Source organism: Molothrus ater, chromosome 2 (assembly GCF_012460135.2).
Source record: "Molothrus ater isolate BHLD 08-10-18 breed brown headed cowbird chromosome 2, BPBGC_Mater_1.1, whole genome shotgun sequence".
Taxonomy (NCBI): Eukaryota; Metazoa; Chordata; class Aves; order Passeriformes; family Icteridae; genus Molothrus; species Molothrus ater.
Genome location: NC_050479.2, coordinates 100,812,178 through 100,828,742, shown reverse-complemented (window position 1 = coordinate 100,828,742; position 16,565 = coordinate 100,812,178). Strand labels below are relative to the sequence as shown.

Below are 16,565 nucleotides of genomic sequence, written 5' to 3'. Positions count from 1 at the left end.
ACCGCAAGAGACAGCTCCCAGCCTCTGGCTTTGAAATGCCCATTGTGTCTCACACTGCAAGGGCTCAGGCCCTGAAACACACCTGCACACGTGTTTCTTGGCAGCTCCCACCCACTCCTGGTGATCTACAGTGGCAGTCCAGCACAGACACCAACTCTGGCACTGGCAAGGCTCAGCAGTCACAGCAGAGGATTGTTGGACTGGGGTGCCACTGCTCTGTCCCCAAAAAGGCAGCTCACTGCCTGCCTTCCCCATGGCACCCATTCTCTGGCAACCACCCAGCAGGTGCATCCAGGACTGTCCCTCTGCACTTCCAGCTCTTAGTGTCCCCCCCCTGCCCTGTTTGGCTGGCAGAGACCTGAACACTCCCACTTCGTTTCTTAAGACCTTTAATATCATCAAGAGGTGGCAGTGGGACACAGGGGCTGCTCCTGCCACCTCCATCGTGATGGATGGAGGACAGAGACCAGGGGCATCCCCTTCCAAGTGCTGGGTGAATACTGAGGCTCTTGTCATCCTGCCCTACCCAGCACAGAGGGGACCCTTCCCCAGGAGCGATGGAGTAGGATGATGGCAACGCCTGGGGCCAGGCATGCATCCCATGAGAAAAGCTAGTGCAGCATCCCACAGGAAGGGCAGCTCCCACCTGCCTTATCACTTCAGAGGAGAAAGACTTAAAAACAGGGGATGGAAGAGGAAACGTAAATGCCCTCGACTGCAGCTCCCAGCCAGGCTCTGCTTCTCCTCCCGGAGCTGGGAAAAGAAGCGGTGGCCAAAGGCAGCTGGGGCACAGAGTCAGGGGCTGACATCCTGTGGGCTGTCTGGCAATGGCTCCCAAGCCCAGCTCTGCTGGGGTGGGGGTGGCCTTGCTGCCATCTGCCCTCCTGGCAGCCTGTGGTCCCCACAGTGGAAGGTGAGAAGGCCCAGTGGAGGCTCTGGAGGCAACAGGACCCTGGCAGGTGCCGGAGTACGGGGCTGGCACGAGACCCCGAGGGTGGCCCCACTTGGAGATGAACCTGTGGCACAAGTGGAGAGCAAAGTGTTAGCAAAGGGGACAGAGCAGGCACTTCCAACCCCTTTTCACCTTTGGGGACACATGCCATGTCCCCAAGCCAGGATGGCAATAGGACAGACAGAGCCATTGGCTCCCACTGTCATCAGATCAGGACAGGGCAGGCAGGCAGAGGGAAACTCACTGGCATGTCAGTTTTCCAGCTCAGACGTTCCGCAGAAGCTGGGGACAAAGGGCAGACAGATCACCTTTCATCCTCAGCCTCCTCCTCCTCCGTGTCTGCACATCACTGGCAGCATGGCACCCAGGGGACACAGGGAAAATGCCCAGCAAGAGAAACCATGGTCGCCCCACTGCAGTCCCAGAACCTCTTCCCATGCTGGCCTCGTGGCAGGGGACACTCACCCACTGTCCCCTGGGAACCCTGGTGTGCTGGTCCCCTGTACCAGACCACCCCACCACAAGCACACTGTGAAGCACAGCCCACAGCAAAGCCCCTGGAGCCTTCCCCACTGCCCTCTGTTATAAACCTGAGCCTGTGCAGGAGTTCCAGGGCAGCAAAGATGCTGCCCTCTGCCCTTGGGGCATCCCTGAGCACTCACTGGGTGATGCCCAACTGATGCTGGTGGGGGATTTCCCTGGCACAGCCCTGTCCCCTGGTTTATAACAGCAACGAGGGCCCAAGCCATCAGCTTGGAGGCAGTGGGATCATTTCTGTCCCACCACCAGCCTCGTGGCTGGGCAAGAGTCCAGCACCAGCACCCACATGGTTGAGGGACACTCGATGGGTGACAGCCCCCAGGCAGGACAGCTGTTGCAGACAGACAAGACAGCAGGATGGGGAGGTGATCTGTGACCAGGACAGAAAACCCAACCCTGTTAGAGGAAAAATCAGGAGCATGGCCACATCCTTTCTTTTTGCATCACATGGTTTGGGACCCCCTGGACTCCACCAGTCCCCAAAAGATCAGCTTGCCCCCCAGCTCCATCACTGGAGATGATGCAGTACATAAGGAATGGGAGCAGGAGTGGGAGCCAGGACATCCCCCACCCAGGTTTGGAGACCAGGACCCGCCCATCATGTGATGCAGGGTGGATGCAGCCCTGCACGGAGGAGCATCCAGTGCCCCCAGATCACTCACAGTTAGGGGGTCAGTAGCAAAAGCAGCCACACTGTTCCTCATCTCGCTCTCATTGCCCCGCAGCGGGATGAGGGAGATGTTACCCAACCTGGCATCCTGCTGCGGCCGCGCCACCCGCGCCCTGGGACGCTCCGAGGGCCACAGGGCACCCCCGTTCTGCAGGCAGAGGGGACAGTCAGCGACAACAGACACTCACCCACCCCAGGAGCTCTCTTCTGCCCTGGGGTGCTGGTGTTTAGGGATGCTTGGATACCCCAAAGGGTTTCTGCTGTCCCCCATGGGGTGCCCCGCTTTTACAGGGAGGGATCATCCAGCCCACTCCCTACCTGCACCTGAAGGAAGGTGGCAAACCACTCCCGCAGGTCAGCCTGGGTGTCACAGCACAGGTACCTGTGGAAACAGTGTCAGCAGCCAGAGGCAAGTAGGATGTCCCCTCTGCCCACGCCAGGGTCACCTGCCTGCTCCAGAGACCTCAGCTGCTGCTCTGCATGAGACCCCAGGGGATTGAAGGGGACAGCTGCAGGGGTTCCTCAGGGGGAACCTGTATGGGGCCAGGAGTGCTCAGCCAGGCTGTCTCCACACATCTAATGTCCCTGACAAGGTCAGGAGGGTGCCACTGCATGATCTTCAAGATCATTTCCCACCCAAATTGTTTCATGATTTCTGTGATTCCCCATCTCCCCCTGCCATGGCAAAGCCTCTAGAGAGCTGCCATGTGTCTGTCTGTCCCAGGGAGAACTTTAGTATCCCATGTCACCTTCCCTCACCATTGCTGCTTCTCGTGCTTCTCGTTTTCATAGAATACTGTAAAACCCCAGCTGCAAGAGAGGAGTGATAACATGAATCCCAACAGCCCACGCAGCTGTCCTCTGCTGGCCAAGTACCCCAGCAAACCCCTCTCATCCCTTCCATCCCCATCCCTGCAAACCCCCCACTGTCCCTGCAACTGCCCACTCCAGCCCCACAAACCCTCCCCCAGTTCTGCAAATCCCCTCAGCCGCACAAACACACCCCGGGACAGTGCCAGGAACAGGGCTCGGGAGAAAGACAGGGCAGGGACAGGGTTGGGGACAGTGCCGGGGACAGCACAGTCCCCGCTGGTTGGACCGGGCTGCAGAAGCGAGCTACAGGGCTGCTCTGACACCTGGTGGCAGGAGGCCTGGCCAGCAGGGGACGGGTCCAGCAGTCAAAACTGTCCCTGTCCTTTTCCCTGTCCCCATCTCCACTGCTATCCTCATCCTTCGGCACCACAGGCCAGCCCTTTGCTGCTCACCACGTTGGGGGTCGAAGCTTCTTTTTAACGCCCAGGTAGACCTTCAGGTTTCGGACAGGCCACTCCTTCTCTGGCTTGTGACTCTGGGGGAACAGGGCACCAGCACAGTGTTGGTGGCTGCCAGACCTATCCCCACCCACCACAGTCCCCACCGGTGCTGGGATGGGGTCCACCCCCAGCAGGGAGGAAAAGCTACAGTGATGCGGTGACAGGGAGGAGGTGAAGCCCAGCATGGAGCAGAGCATGTGTCTGCCACCCATGGCAAGGGCCACAGGTAGCAGGAAAGGGACACAGGTGGCCTGTCCCCTCCAGCCAGTGCCAGTTGCCTTCTGAGCTGGAACCAGCACTTGCATATTGTGACAGGGTGTCAATGAGAGTCTGGCAATAGACACTTCCCATGGGATCCCACCTCATACCCCTCCTCAGCATCATGGCCACAGCCATGGCAGTGGTGGATCTGGACCCACTCTGCCCAGAGCACATTCCTAAGTGTCCCACTGCCATCATGGCACAGCATGAAGACCCTTCCAGTGCTGGCTGTGCCTTGCCATGACCCAGAAGCAGGTACCACACTGGGGACCCTCCATCCATGTTCACATGCAAGCAGTGTTGACTTACAAGAGCCCGATCCAATGCCTGCGGGATGGGGAAGCAGCTCAGCCCATCCCTATCCTCTCTGGTCCCTTCCCCAGACCCAGCTCTGGCTGCCTGGAGTGAAGGACAGCGGGACCCACAAGCCAGAAGGGCTCAATGGGGAGAGCTGGTAGCACCAGGGACAGTTCCAGTGATTGGCACATGTGTGCTGCAGGATTGGATTTGGGACTGACCCTGGACTGGATCTGAGGTCAACCCTGGGCAGACTTGTAAGGGCAGAGGGCATGGGAGCCCCTGCACCCAGCTGAGCCCCCTGCTCCCCTCCCTACTCACGCTCTCCAAGGGGGGGCTCCGCTGCCTCAGGCTCTGTTCAACAGAGGAGAAGGGTTAACAGAGGTGGGGGACCTCTCCCTGCAGCCCCCCTGTGCCCACGGGAGGGCATAGGAATGAAGTGGTAATGGAGTGGTAATGGAGTGTCACATCAGGGCAACCAGGAACTGGGGGCACAGAGGGGCTGTCACTGCACAGCCAGTATGCCAGCATGTCCCCCCTCAGCCCTGGCACTGACCAGGAGCTCCAGGATCTGCTCCAGGTCTGGGTGACAGCACTTCAGGGGCCAGCTCTGGTACTGCCCACACTGCCCTTGGCTGCTTGAGCTGCCTGTGCCATGGCAACCCCATTGCAGCCTGCACTGCCTGAGCAATGTCAGCCCACATGAGTCCCCTGTCCTCAGGGAATCCCCACAAAGTCACAGTGCAGCAGGACAGGGCAGGGCAGGGTGGGGAAGGGCCAGGGAAGGGAAAGGCAAGGGAAGGAGAAGGGGAAAGAGAAGAGGAAGAAGGGGAAGGGGAAGGGGAAGGGGAAGGAGGAGGAGGAGGAGGAGGAGGAGGAGGAGGAGGAGGAGGAGGAGGCAGGGCTCACCCGCACTTCTTTGTAGAGGCGCAGCCAGGAGTGGTTGAGGATGAAGTAGCGATCATGGAAGCCAGTGCTCAGCCCAAGCCCCAGCAGGTTCCTCTCCTCCCGGAATTTCATCATGCCATGCTTGCAGTCACCCACTCTGCTGGCTGGAGGCACATGCCTGAGCGGCTCCAGTCTCCCAGGGGTGACAGGCCCCCCAAGGAGGGCACAGCCAGACCCTCGCCCCCTGTAACAGCAGCCCTCCAGCTGCTGTAGAGTCCTGGCATTGCCCCTCAACTCCTGGGCCAGGCAGGGGAGGCAGGACCAGCTTCCCTACTCCTCTGGGCACAGCATTTGGCCATGACACCATATCAGGGCACTCCAAGTCACATGCTAACTGAGCTGGTGCCTACTTGGATCTCATACCATCCTCTTCCCCATTCCCAACCCCTTCTCCATCCTCTCCCCTCCACTCTGCATCCCCATCAGTGTTCAATCCTCATCCCATCCCATCCCATCCCATCCATCCATCCGCTTCCTTCTCTCCCTGCCCAGACCATGGCTCCTCTCACCAAGGTAGATGAGCATGTTCTCCATGGACATCTGCTTCTTCACCACCAGGTAACTCTCTGTGCCCAGGCAGTGCAAGATGGGCAGGACTTTCTCCGAGTAATGCAAGGGCCGCTCTGTAAGTCAGGGGACAGTCAGGTCTCAGGAAGTGCACCCAGGGCCAGCTCCCATCCAGAGAGTGTCACACTTGTATCCTGAGGATCTGACATGGCCTTGCCACTAAACTATGTCCCCAAGTGCCACACTCACAGGTCTTGTCAATTTCTCCAAGGACATTCCACCACTGCCCTGGGCAGCCTGTGCCAGGGCTGGACAACTCTTTAGTTGAAGGAATTTTCTCAAATATCCAGCCTAAACTCCCCTGGCATAACTTGAGGCCATATCCTCTTGTCACTTGTTACCTAGAAAAGACTGACCCCCACCCACTGGCAGGAGGAGCTCAAGGCACCAGCAGACAGGACCAGGCTCTCATCCTGTTTCTGTTGATCTCTCCCTTGCTGCTGTCTATGGCCAGCATAAGGCTGCTCACTTTGGTGGCCAGAGAAGCTGGACACCTCCCCCCATCAAAGCTTCAAAGGCACTTGAACTCCTAAGGATCCTGACAGATACCCTGGCCTAAACTTCAGCCCATCTGCAGTTCTCAGCCATGTGCAAGCTGTATTAGGTAAGCAACTGTCCTCCCCTGAGCACCTGGAGCCCATCCCAGATTGTTCCATGGTGCAATCACAAGGGGAGATTTTTCATACCCATCCCTATATCCATTCCCATCTCCATCTGCATCTCTATCTCCATACCCATCCTTACTCCATCTGCACCACCATGTCCATCATCTTTTCCATCCTCATCCCCACTTGATCCCCATCTGCATCCCCATCTCCACCTCTGACATCATCCCCACCTCCATCTCCATCTCTCTACTCCTCATCACCATCCTCATGCCCCTGCACCAACCTGCCTCTTCCCTCTCATTCACTTCGAAGCAGCTCCAGTAGTCCTTCTCCTTCATGACAATTTTCCGCCGGTCCAGGATCTCAAAGGTGAGCTCCTCAGCCGTCATCGTGGCTGGGATCTGAGAGGGAGGGGGCAAGTCTCCATCAGTCAGTGCCCAGGGCCCTTCCATCCCCACACCACAGACATCCAGCTCAGTGTGAGTCCCCGTGCCACCACAGAGGCTTGGACATACAACAAGGGGACCCCTGTCCCCTCTTCACCCTCTGCACCCTCTGCCCCACCACTCACCTTGACATGCTGCTCTGTCTCTGTCTTCTTCTCCTCCAGGTAGACAGTACAGATGAAGTCCCCAGCTTGCTGGAGGACAACAGTAAAGAGTTTCAACCTGCAGCTTCCCATGTGTGAGTGAAATCCCCCCCACCAGTGTGGGCATCCGTTGCCCAGGGCATGTCCATGCTACAGTAGACACTGAGGGCCTCAGGAGAAGACGTCCCCATGTCCAGGACCCACCTGTGTTCCGCTGGATGATGCCTCCCGCATCTTCATGATGGCTGTGATTTCATCCTGCTGCTTCTTCATCTCTTGGTCATTGACCTGGCAGGGAAGAGAAGCCATCAGGGCTGACCAGACCATTCTGGCTCCAGGCTTCTGCTTTCCAAGGTTTGAAAAGACATGTTCCTCTCTCCCCTTGTCTCCAAAGCAAGATGTCTACAGACAGAGCAGACCTGACTTCCTTTTCCTTCCACCTCTCCATTCCCTGTGAATGCCCACACACTGGGACCCAGGGGTGAACCTACGTTAAAGATCTCCACGTAGTGACTGATGAGGTCCTCCACCACACGTCCTGCCTTGTAGTCCTTCCCATCCGTCTGGAAGAGTGTGGGCCCAAAGACAATGGCCAGGTTGTGTGTGTTCATCTGGTTCTCCCCAGAGAAGCACTGGACCCTGTGAGAAACTCTGTCAAGATTCCTGCCCCAGAGCCCTCCCCGGACCCCTCTCTTCAACACCCCTGCAGGACACGATGCTTGGCATCAGGCACAGCTTGGCCCCAAACTCCTCTCCTTTCCTTGCTGGGGACATGAGCGAAAGGACAAGGGCTCTCCCACACCCCAGAGCCACCAAGGACCCCACAGTGGAGAGGCTGATGCCCAGGGGGTCGATGCCATACCGGAAGAGGTGATTGATGAGCGCCTTCAGCGTGGCCCGGTTCACTGGAGGGAGGGCAGCCAAGAGCTGCCGGTACTCGCCAACCTTTGCCTCCTCATCCTCCAGCGCTGCCAGAGGGAGAGAATGAACATGGAGGAGCAAAAAGTGCAGATTAGGGCTCAGGGCCACACCATCCCCCCTCTACGCACTTCACTTCCCTTCTCCTGTCCCAACGTGGGGATGAAGCATCCCAAATCCATGAGGCCAGAGAACATCCCAGGTCTGCAGAGCCAGAGCATGCCAGAGCTGAAGCATCCCAGAATTATGGGACCAGAGTAACTCAGCATCATGGGGCTGGAGCACCCCAGCATCATGGAGCCACTGCACTCCAGTTCCATGTGGCCAGACTGTCCCAACTCCATGGGGCTGGAGCACCCTAGCTGAATGGGGAAGGAGCATCTCAGCTCCACGGGGCTGGAACCTGCCAGTTCCAAGGTGCCAGAGCATCTTAGGCCTGGAGAATCCCAGGTCCACGGGGTGATAGCACACCTGCTTTATGGGGCTGAATCGTCCCAGACCTGTGAGGCCAGGGCACCCCAGCTCCATGCGACTACAGCATCCCAGCTCTGCAGGGCTAGATGACCCCAGATTCAGGGGAACAGAGCATCCCAGCATAATGGGACTGGAGCATCCCAGCACCATGGGGCCAGAGCATCCCAGCTCCACAGAGCTGGAGCATCACAAGGCTGGAGCATCCCGGCTCTCTGAAGCCAGAGCATCCCAGCTCCATGGCACCACAGCTTGTGTCCGTTTTTCTGCTGGGTGCATCTATCCCAAGTGTCCAGTGAGCAGATCCAGAAGGGAAGAGGGATCTGGCTGTCTCCCCTGGCTCAGCCCTGCCTTTGCCAGAGCATGAGTCTGTACAGGGGCAACATGAACACACTCCACTCCCCACTCACCACTTGAGACCCCAGCACAGGTGAACACGTGGAGCCCAGACATGCTTCTCCAACCCATGAAGGGGACAAATTGGCTGCACAGAACTGGGTGGCCCACACCCCTCCTCTGCCACCCCCAAGCAGCCCCCAGGGCTCACCTGTTGCCCACAGCCAGTTTGGGGCCCACCGCCGAGTGAAGAGCCCATCCCCAAGGTCACGGAAGAAGCGTTTGAGGGTGTTGGCAACATCATCCACATGGTGCTCGCCCTCCTTCAGGCGGACACAGCGCGCATCCCGCTGCAGCACCTCTAGGAGGCTGGTGGTCTTGGAGTTCTGCCCGCTCTTGCGGTAGATTCCCTCAGATGTCAGCCCTGTGATGGAGCCAGTGGGAATGAGACCCCCTCTGCAGGAGACAGACCCCACTCCCGGCCCACCATCAAACACTGCCGGGTGCCACAGAGTATCCCATCCTGCAGGTGCTCCAGTGACTGGAGACAAAGCCCTGCTAGAGATGGAGCCCTCCCACAGAGCTGGATGTTCAGGGAGGGAGGGAATCATGCATCACAAGCATGTAGGGTTCTCAGCCTGCCACACCACACCAGTGGGGTGACCTGAATGCCATGCTCTGGTCCCTGCCCGCATGCCAGGCCTTGATCCATACCACACTGAGTGATGTAGTCGATGCAGCGGTCCACCAGCAGTGGGACATCCGACTCCGTCAGCTGCTGCTCCGACAAGGTGTCTCCCGAGCTGCTCGCAGCCTTCTGGATGGCATGGACCCAGCCCAGGAAATCTAGCTTCCGCTCCCCTTGGATGTACAGTGTCCTGCCAGCACGCCTAGGCTCAGCAGGGGGCTCCCCCCACACCCCACTGCACATCTGCAACCCCCAGGAAGGCTGGCCCTGGGGGCCTGCAGGTGAGCACAACTCAGTTTTGGGGGTCCATAGTCATGGCAGGAAGGGTAAAGACACTCCAGAACAAGGAGGGGTATTTGGCTGGGGGGAGGGGGGCTTTTCCCCCACCTTCTTACCTCCGCCTCTCCACCAGCACCAGAACCTCATGGTCCCCCTGGATGGCTGGAAAGGAAGGCAGGGAGCCCATCACCTACAGGAACATGGGGTGCCACAGCTCCCCTAGACCCACAGGTCGGCTCCAGTCCAAATGGGACAAGCAGAGATGGGGAAGAGGATGGAGAGGGGGGAGAGGACAGAGAGGAAAAAGAGCAGCTGCATTCCCTCTCTTTCAAGGGACTCTGAGCTCCACAGGAGCGATATCCACCAGCCTCCCACCAAAAGCTAGGAGTACCCTAGAGCAGGATTTGGGGGACATGCCCTGCCCCCAGCCAGGGGGGTCCTGCCAGCAGGGCTGGGGTACTCACAGAGCTCCTGCAGCTTGCGCAGCTGGAGAGGCTCCTGCCGACGGCCATCCTCAGAGCAGACGTGGAGAGTGGAGCCAACCAGGGCAAACCAGCCCTCCTGGGCACGCTCCAGGGTGAGACCCCCTTTGTAATGCAGACGGCCAAGCCGCTCAAAGTCTAGTGCCAGCAGCTCCTCGGCACAGGGGTGGACAAAGGACTGAGCCAGAGAGGAGAGGAATCCATCAGCACCACTGTGTCCAGTTGCCACCAGCACCCAGGGCCACCCCAGGCCCCTGCATCCCACCTTGGCAATAGACTTGAGCCATTCTCGAGCAGAGGCAGGGTTCTCCAGCCCAAAGAGGTAGAGTCGATCTGCCTCAGTGTACACCTCAAACGTGCTCTCGATCCTTCAGGAGAGAGGAAAAGCAGAGCCTGGGTACCCACAGGGGTGGGATAGAGCTGGGTGGGCGATAGGGGTGTTCCAGGGGTGCGAGCATCCTGCTGCATGGCTGCTGATGGCTCTGACAATGGCTGATCTAACGTGGGATCCCCCCACTATGGCCTGGGCAGTCCAGCATCCCTGTGCTGCCAGACACATTCCAACAGAAGACATAGGGACTGCACAGGGGCCACAAAATGGTTACAAAGGAGTTGGACTGAGGTTCCAAAGGGATTACAAAGCAGCTGCAAAAGGGTTACAAAAGTATTGGAAAGATGCTCCAAAGGGGCTGCAAACTATTTACACAGAATCCTTGCAAAGCCATCGGTTCAGGGGCCACTGGTGGGGTTGGGGACTGCAGCCCCCTGGTGACACCCCTCATGGGGGCCACTGCAGCTGTGCCAGGCCATGCAGGAACAGAGGGGCTGTTGGGGTGCTCCAGGGAGTGCAGCCTTACCCATGGGCATGGAGTGGGTTGTTCACCAGGCAGACAATTTCCTCCACCCTGATCTCGCCATTGGGCACAGTGTTACGGTCGTTCTCGTAGTAGCTGAGCACACCATCCTGCAGCGTGCACCACCGCCTGCTGAACTCTGCACAGCACAGGAGAGCCCTGAGCAGCCTCCCTGAGCTCTGGCCCACCCCATGGCACCCACCAAACCAGCCTGAGCACCGCTGGGGGCCCATCTGATGTGACCACCCATCAAACCAGGCTACCAAGTAGTGCTGCACCTCCCCACCACCTTTTCAATGCCTGAGAGAACAGGGGAGGGTACAACCTCCCGGCTCCCTTTTCCCTGCCTCACACATGTACCTTCTAGGCCTTTGCGCTCACTGATGGGCTTGACCATGGAGGGGGTCTTGTAGAGGAAGCCATTGTGGGTGATGGAGGGCAGGTGTACAGAGTAGGGCTTCTCCTCACTGCACACCATCTCCAGGCGTGGCGGCTCTGCAAGCAGCGAGATCAGTCTGTCATGGGGAGCTGCCCTCCTCCCCCAGCCCCACAAGACAGCCGGGTTTGCCCCATCTCAGCACAAGGAGCATCTCACAGGCTGCACCCCGAGCTCCCACCACAGCACAGCTGGGGTGCAAGGAACAGCGCTGGTATCCAAATCCAGGGCTGCCTGGAGTCATTCCACATCCTGAGTCCTCCCCAAAGCCGCTCCCTAAGCATTGAGCTGGGACTGGATGGGAACAATGTGAGCCCAAGCTCTGGATTTCTCTGGCTCTGGGGTGGCCTGGGAGGCCTCACAGCTCTCCCAGACACCTTTAGTGCTGACGCATCAGGAAGAGCTGGGCCAGCCCCAGACCTGGGCAAATTCCAACTTCCGCAGGAACGCAGGACAGACTTGGCTGCCGACGCGAGGAGGGAGGTGACAGCTCTGGCAGGTGCTGGTCAGCCCCCCACACCTCTGCTCCACCTACCCAAGTGTTCCTGCCCACTTGCCCAACAACTGTATTAGGGTGCAGATCCATGGGAGCTGTCAGCCCTCCTGGAGTCAAGTTCAGGGGCCGGGGTGCACAGCCAGCAGAATGGGACTGGTCATTAGGGGGTCAGCCCTCCTGCCCTAGGGACATGTTGGAGGGGGGGCTGCCCATCTGACAGAGGAATGCCCCTTGCCTGGAATGCCCACAGCATGCCAGGATGGTGTGGGAATACTCTCTCCTAGCCCTTCTGGTACCTGGAACGCCAGCCTGCCATCACCAGCTGGGCTCCAGACCCGTGTTCCCAGCTGGGATTGAGTCCCCAGGGGTGCAGGGGTTCCCCAAAGCCTCTCTTCCCTCTCACAGGGTACACAGACCCTCGACAGTGCCAGCAGATGGAGAGCCTCCCGCCAGGAAGCTGCTGGGCAGGACACAGAGCTGGGACCAGCTCAAAGCACAGCTGTGTCCCCAAGAACAGCCCAGCAGCAACTCCAGGAATGTTGTCAGTGGGTGTGAGCTCATGGTGGAGCTTCAAGGGGGTCAGCCCTTACCTGAGGTTTTGTTGTGCAGCAGGAACTCCATCTGCAGCCGCTGCCCACTCCGCTCAGCCAGGGCCAGGGGCGTTGGGCACTGGGGGTCCCCGGTGTCACAGGTCACCGATGCCCCACAGAAGAGCAGAGCCTGCGTCTCTGCCAGGTCACTGGTGGTGACGGCCGCACACAGAGCCTGCAGCAGAGCCAGGAGGCCCGTGGTGAAGCTGATGGCTCCCACCGAGGAGGAGGAGGAGGAGGAGGAGGAGGAGACCCCCGGCAAAAGGAGCCGGGAGAGTTCAGTGAGCTGCCGGACCCCCGGCCGCCTCCCGGCCGCCTCCCCGCCGCCTGGTCAGAACAAAGGAGGCTCAAACTGGGAGAAAAAGTTTGGAGCCGGCAGCGAATCCCTCCCTTAAGGAGCCGGGGTGAAGTCATACGGCAGCGGGGCGGGCCGGCCAAGGCAGAGTAGGAAAACAAACAAGCCCACATGCGAATTCCCTCCGCTGACTGGGCCCCCCATGTACCCCCACCGCTTGTAAAAACACTGCAGAAGCCACGGCAGGGGCAAAGCCATGGCAGAGCAGGAGGCGAAGGTCAGCAGCCAGAGTGCCAGGATGGCATTCCATGTGTCATATTCCTTCTGTGACCGCTGTAGTCTGGCACCCTGCCAACAGCCAGCACTGGGAATGAGTGCCGCGGGCGGTGATTAGGAGTGCTGGCCAGGTACTCCTGGGGAGGGATGTCAAGCTGCCTCAGCTGGGGTGTGCCCCCAGCACCAGCTCCCCTAAGCCCCAACCAGCCCAGAGCTTGAACCCAAAACAATACCCAAGCCAGGGAGAGGTAAACCTTGGGGCTGCCTGGCTGTGGTAGGGAGATCCCATCTCGGACAAGGCTCTCCAGCCTGGACATGAAGCTGGCTACACCCCACGGCAGAGATGTTACCCTGTCCCCACAGCTGGCTCATCCTTCCTGAGACTCCAGACTTTGGCTTGGCGTGCACAGTGAGGACAAAGGGTGTGCAATGGGGGCTGGGGGGATACAGGCAGGGAGGTGTGGTGGGCAGTCTGCTTGGACACCGACTTCACTCCCCAAAGAGCCTCAGGACCCCAGCTCAGGCAGAACCCCGACGTGGGTGCCCATCCCTGGGGGAACTGACCCTGTCAAGCTCCTCCTGGTTGCCGAAGAGTGGGTGGTAGTGACGGTACTTGCCCTCCCGGTATTTGGCGATGAGGAAGCGCTTCCTCTCCTGGCTGCCGCTGGTAGGGCTGATGGCCTCACTGGGAGGCACATTTGCAGCCCAAAACTGGTTGGCCATTATGTTGCCAAACCGCTGGAAGAGCTGTGGAAACAATGACAAGGAGACGCCAATGCGACCACACTGCTGGGGCATGTGGGGAGCTTTGCTGCGGGGCAGGGTGCTGCCCGGAGGAACAGTGGGGTGCAGGAAGAGCATGGGTGGTGTAGGGGAGTGGGCAGCGGGGGTGGGCAGGGTGCAGGTGCAGCCACCCACCCAACCCACCCACTGCAGGCACGCAGCATCCGACAGCCCCCACAGCCGCCAGCTCCCCTTCCTGCCCCGGAAAAGCACATCTGGAAAGCAGCGCCCAGCTGTGGGAGGTGGGGTGGTGCTCGGTACCCACGGGGGCAGATTCAAAGCGCTTTTGGTGGCCCCTTGCCATCCCGCTACCCGCAGCTGAGCAATGCCATTCGGAGAGTCATCAGGGAGATACACCTCTCCTCAACACCCACGGGCACCGCCAGCAGCTCTCAGGGCTGGAACGGGTGCATGCGAGAGCGGAGAAGGGGCGGTGCGAGCCAGAGCCCTGGGGATGCTGGGGTGGTTTCGGGCAGGCTTCCCAGAGAGGGGAGGGCAAAGGGAGCAGCCGCAGGAGCAGCTGGAAGCGTTTGGGAGCTCGGGGAGCAGGCAGTGCTGGAGGCGGGGGCTGCGCGGGTGGGACGCCGAGCAGGAATGCAGGATCTGAGCAGGATGGATGGGAAGAACGGAGCCAGGCAGGCTCTGCCGGCGGGAAATGGCTGCTGGGTTAGGTCTTGAAACGAATCCCAGCTGCGCCCGCCCACCCATTCCCGGCCCTGGCCGCGCCGGCACATTCCTCCGCGCCGGCGGCCATAGCGCTTCGGGGGAATGCTCTGCCCCTGGGCCTACTCCCGTCCCACAGCCACGGCCCCACGGACAAAGAGACACCGTCTGTCTGTCTGTCTGTCTGTGGCACACAAGTGCCGCTTGTCCCTACCGGCATGCTGAACTGGCTGCCAGGAGTCCACAGGGACAGAATGAAAGGCTGCTGGGGTTCCTCTCCCTAGCCAAGGCCACACCAAGGTGTCCCCTCAAGGGCCTGGAATCAGCCTGGAAGAACCCTGCCGTGCTCCAGCACCCCCCAGCCCACAGCGCCATAATGCAGAGGGATTGCCTCCCAAAAGGGCTTTTTGGGACTCGTCTGTGCCACTACCTCGATCAGCTCCTCAGTCCACACCTTCCTGTCCATCTTCAAGCTCCGGACTTTGGTGATGCCAGGGCCCAATCCCCGGTGTTCCCCTGCCAGTGAGATGAGCCATTAGGGACCCATTTTGGGGTGGGAAAGGTCTGGGGGTCCCCAGGGATCCCCATTTGTGCCCCTCTGGATATGGGTACCTGCACATCTCTTGCAGATGACGACACAGAGGTTGATGGAGGCCCAGTCGGGTTTGGGGGAGCCGCAGTCGGCACAGAAGCGGTTGGACTCCACTGCCCAGATCCTCTCAGCCACCTCCGAGTTGGAGAGTGCCTCAGTGATGGATTGCTGCATGGCCTCCACCCATTCCTCCTTCTCCTGCTCCGAGTCAGCAGAGAAGCTGCCAGGAGGGATGGGGGTGAGCTATACCATGACTCAGGGTGGGCAGCAGCCTCAGCACCCCCTCCCCACCCTGGGCTCACCTAAAGATCCTGTATGGTGTGGTGAGGTCAAAGCCCCGGCGATCCACCTCCTTGACGTTCCCCACATTCATCTCAATGTAGGTGATGCCAATCCCCAGCCGATAGTCCTGGTGGGGGAGCGTGGGCAAGGGATGAGGGGGGGATGGATGATGGGATCCAATGCCTGGGAGCTGGGATAACTCTGTCCCTTCACTGCCCCGCTCTCATCCTGGGTGTACCTAGGCCACCAGAGACTCTGGAAGCAGCTACAGTGGGTATCATGCTTCTGGGAGATCCCAAGTCTCAGAGCCAGCAGAGAGGGGGTCTCAGAGGGAAGCACCCTGTGGCTTCTGTGCTGTCCCTATTTGAGGGATGGTGGCAGGCCTGGGTGCCCTGGCTCACTGCTGCTCTGCTCAGGCTGGGGGTGCAAAGGGAAGGGGCGTCAGGGTTCACCATAGTGCCACAGTCCCCCCAGCAACCCACCTCCGCATTCTTGTAAAGGAACACTTTGTCCCCAGCCACCACCACAAAGAGCTTGTGCTTAAAGCCCCGCAGCTCCAGGAAGCCACTCTTATCAGCTAGCTCAGTGGCACTGTCAGTGGCTAAGGACATCGATGTCCTCACTGCAGCTTTGCCCTTCCGCTCCTCCGCAATCTGCTGCAGGGTCCGTATCCACTCATTGCGGTCTGCTGTGGGGCCAAAGGCGAGACGGGTCAGGATCAGCCTGAGCCCAGGAGCCATCCCTTGGGCTGGGAAGGGAGAGGAGCTGGGGAACAGGAACACCTGTCACTGTCACTGTCACTCACCATCATTCTCAGCCCGGAACACAAAGTTGCGGTTGTTGGTGACAACCTCAAATTTCTGGTCCCCAACACTGGAGACGCGGGAGATGGAGGAGACGGGGATGAGCCGCTTGGAGTAGGTATCCTGAGTCAGGGAGTGGGAGACACGCTGCTCATGTCTGTGTCAAACGGGGCTGTTAGTGCCCCAGGCTCCCAATGCTCCAGCTCCAGTGTCCAGGAGACTCTGAGCCTCATCCCCAGCACCCAGCCATGGCTGCTCCCTGGGATACTGACCCTTGGTACAGCCATGTCTCTGAGCTGGGATGGCCAGAGGGAGGTGGCCCTGCTGGGGCAGCTCCTCTGCCACCTTCTCATCCCAAACCCCCAGATCCATCTTCTTCACCCACCTTTTCACTGTCAAAATAGCGGAGGTAGTCAGTGTCAAGCTTCACCCAGCGCCTCTGGTAGATGTAGGACCTGGGAGGGGATGGGAGGGACCCATTGGAGGGGATGCCCTTGAACTCAGGATGATTCTGCTTGCGTGTTCACGCCCCAATTGCCAAAAGCCTGGGGCCACCTCAGCATTGATCCTGCCCTG

The 16,565-nt window shown here is 59.6% G+C and overlaps 1 protein-coding gene across 5 annotated transcripts in view; it reads right to left on the bottom strand.

Moving 5' to 3' along the window:
• Nucleotides 1-372: 372 nt before the first annotated feature.
• Nucleotides 373-16,565, bottom strand: part of ARAP1 (ArfGAP with RhoGAP domain, ankyrin repeat and PH domain 1) — a 28,179-nt gene continuing 11,986 nt past the window's right edge. Inside the window, exons 6-34 of one of the 5 annotated variants that reach the window (XR_004980878.1) lie at nt 16,375-16,444; nt 15,992-16,112; nt 15,669-15,874; nt 15,207-15,313; nt 14,925-15,124; nt 14,743-14,828; nt 13,431-13,613; nt 12,296-12,470; nt 11,134-11,268; nt 10,777-10,912; nt 10,185-10,287; nt 9,902-10,097; nt 9,554-9,599; nt 9,185-9,348; nt 8,682-8,894; nt 7,608-7,713; nt 7,237-7,384; nt 6,950-7,033; nt 6,728-6,796; nt 6,440-6,557; nt 5,491-5,604; nt 4,943-5,085; nt 4,355-4,387; nt 3,428-3,510; nt 2,922-2,972; nt 2,481-2,544; nt 2,155-2,310; nt 1,197-1,862; nt 373-1,016 (exon numbers count right to left, since the gene is read on the bottom strand). Coding sequence is in view for 3 of the 5 variants with exons in the window: in XM_036389389.1 (XP_036245282.1) it covers nt 1,217-1,234; nt 2,155-2,310; nt 2,481-2,544; nt 2,922-2,972; nt 3,428-3,510; nt 4,355-4,387; nt 4,943-5,085; nt 5,491-5,604; nt 6,440-6,557; nt 6,728-6,796; nt 6,950-7,033; nt 7,237-7,384; nt 7,608-7,713; nt 8,682-8,894; nt 9,185-9,348; nt 9,554-9,599; nt 9,902-10,097; nt 10,185-10,287; nt 10,777-10,912; nt 11,134-11,268; nt 12,296-12,470; nt 13,431-13,613; nt 14,743-14,828; nt 14,925-15,124; nt 15,207-15,313; nt 15,669-15,874; nt 15,992-16,112; nt 16,375-16,444 (3,328 nt within the window). In the remaining 2 variants the exon portion in view is untranslated. The remainder of the gene's footprint in view (nt 1,017-1,196; nt 1,863-2,154; nt 2,311-2,480; nt 2,545-2,921; nt 2,973-3,427; nt 3,511-4,354; nt 4,388-4,942; nt 5,086-5,490; nt 5,605-6,439; nt 6,558-6,727; nt 6,797-6,949; nt 7,034-7,236; nt 7,385-7,607; nt 7,714-8,681; nt 8,895-9,184; nt 9,349-9,553; nt 9,600-9,901; nt 10,098-10,184; nt 10,288-10,776; nt 10,913-11,133; nt 11,269-12,295; nt 12,471-13,430; nt 13,614-14,742; nt 14,829-14,924; nt 15,125-15,206; nt 15,314-15,668; nt 15,875-15,991; nt 16,113-16,374; nt 16,445-16,565) is intronic. The other 4 variants (XM_036389389.1, XM_036389409.1, XR_004980879.1 and 1 more) reach the window with 4 other exon arrangements.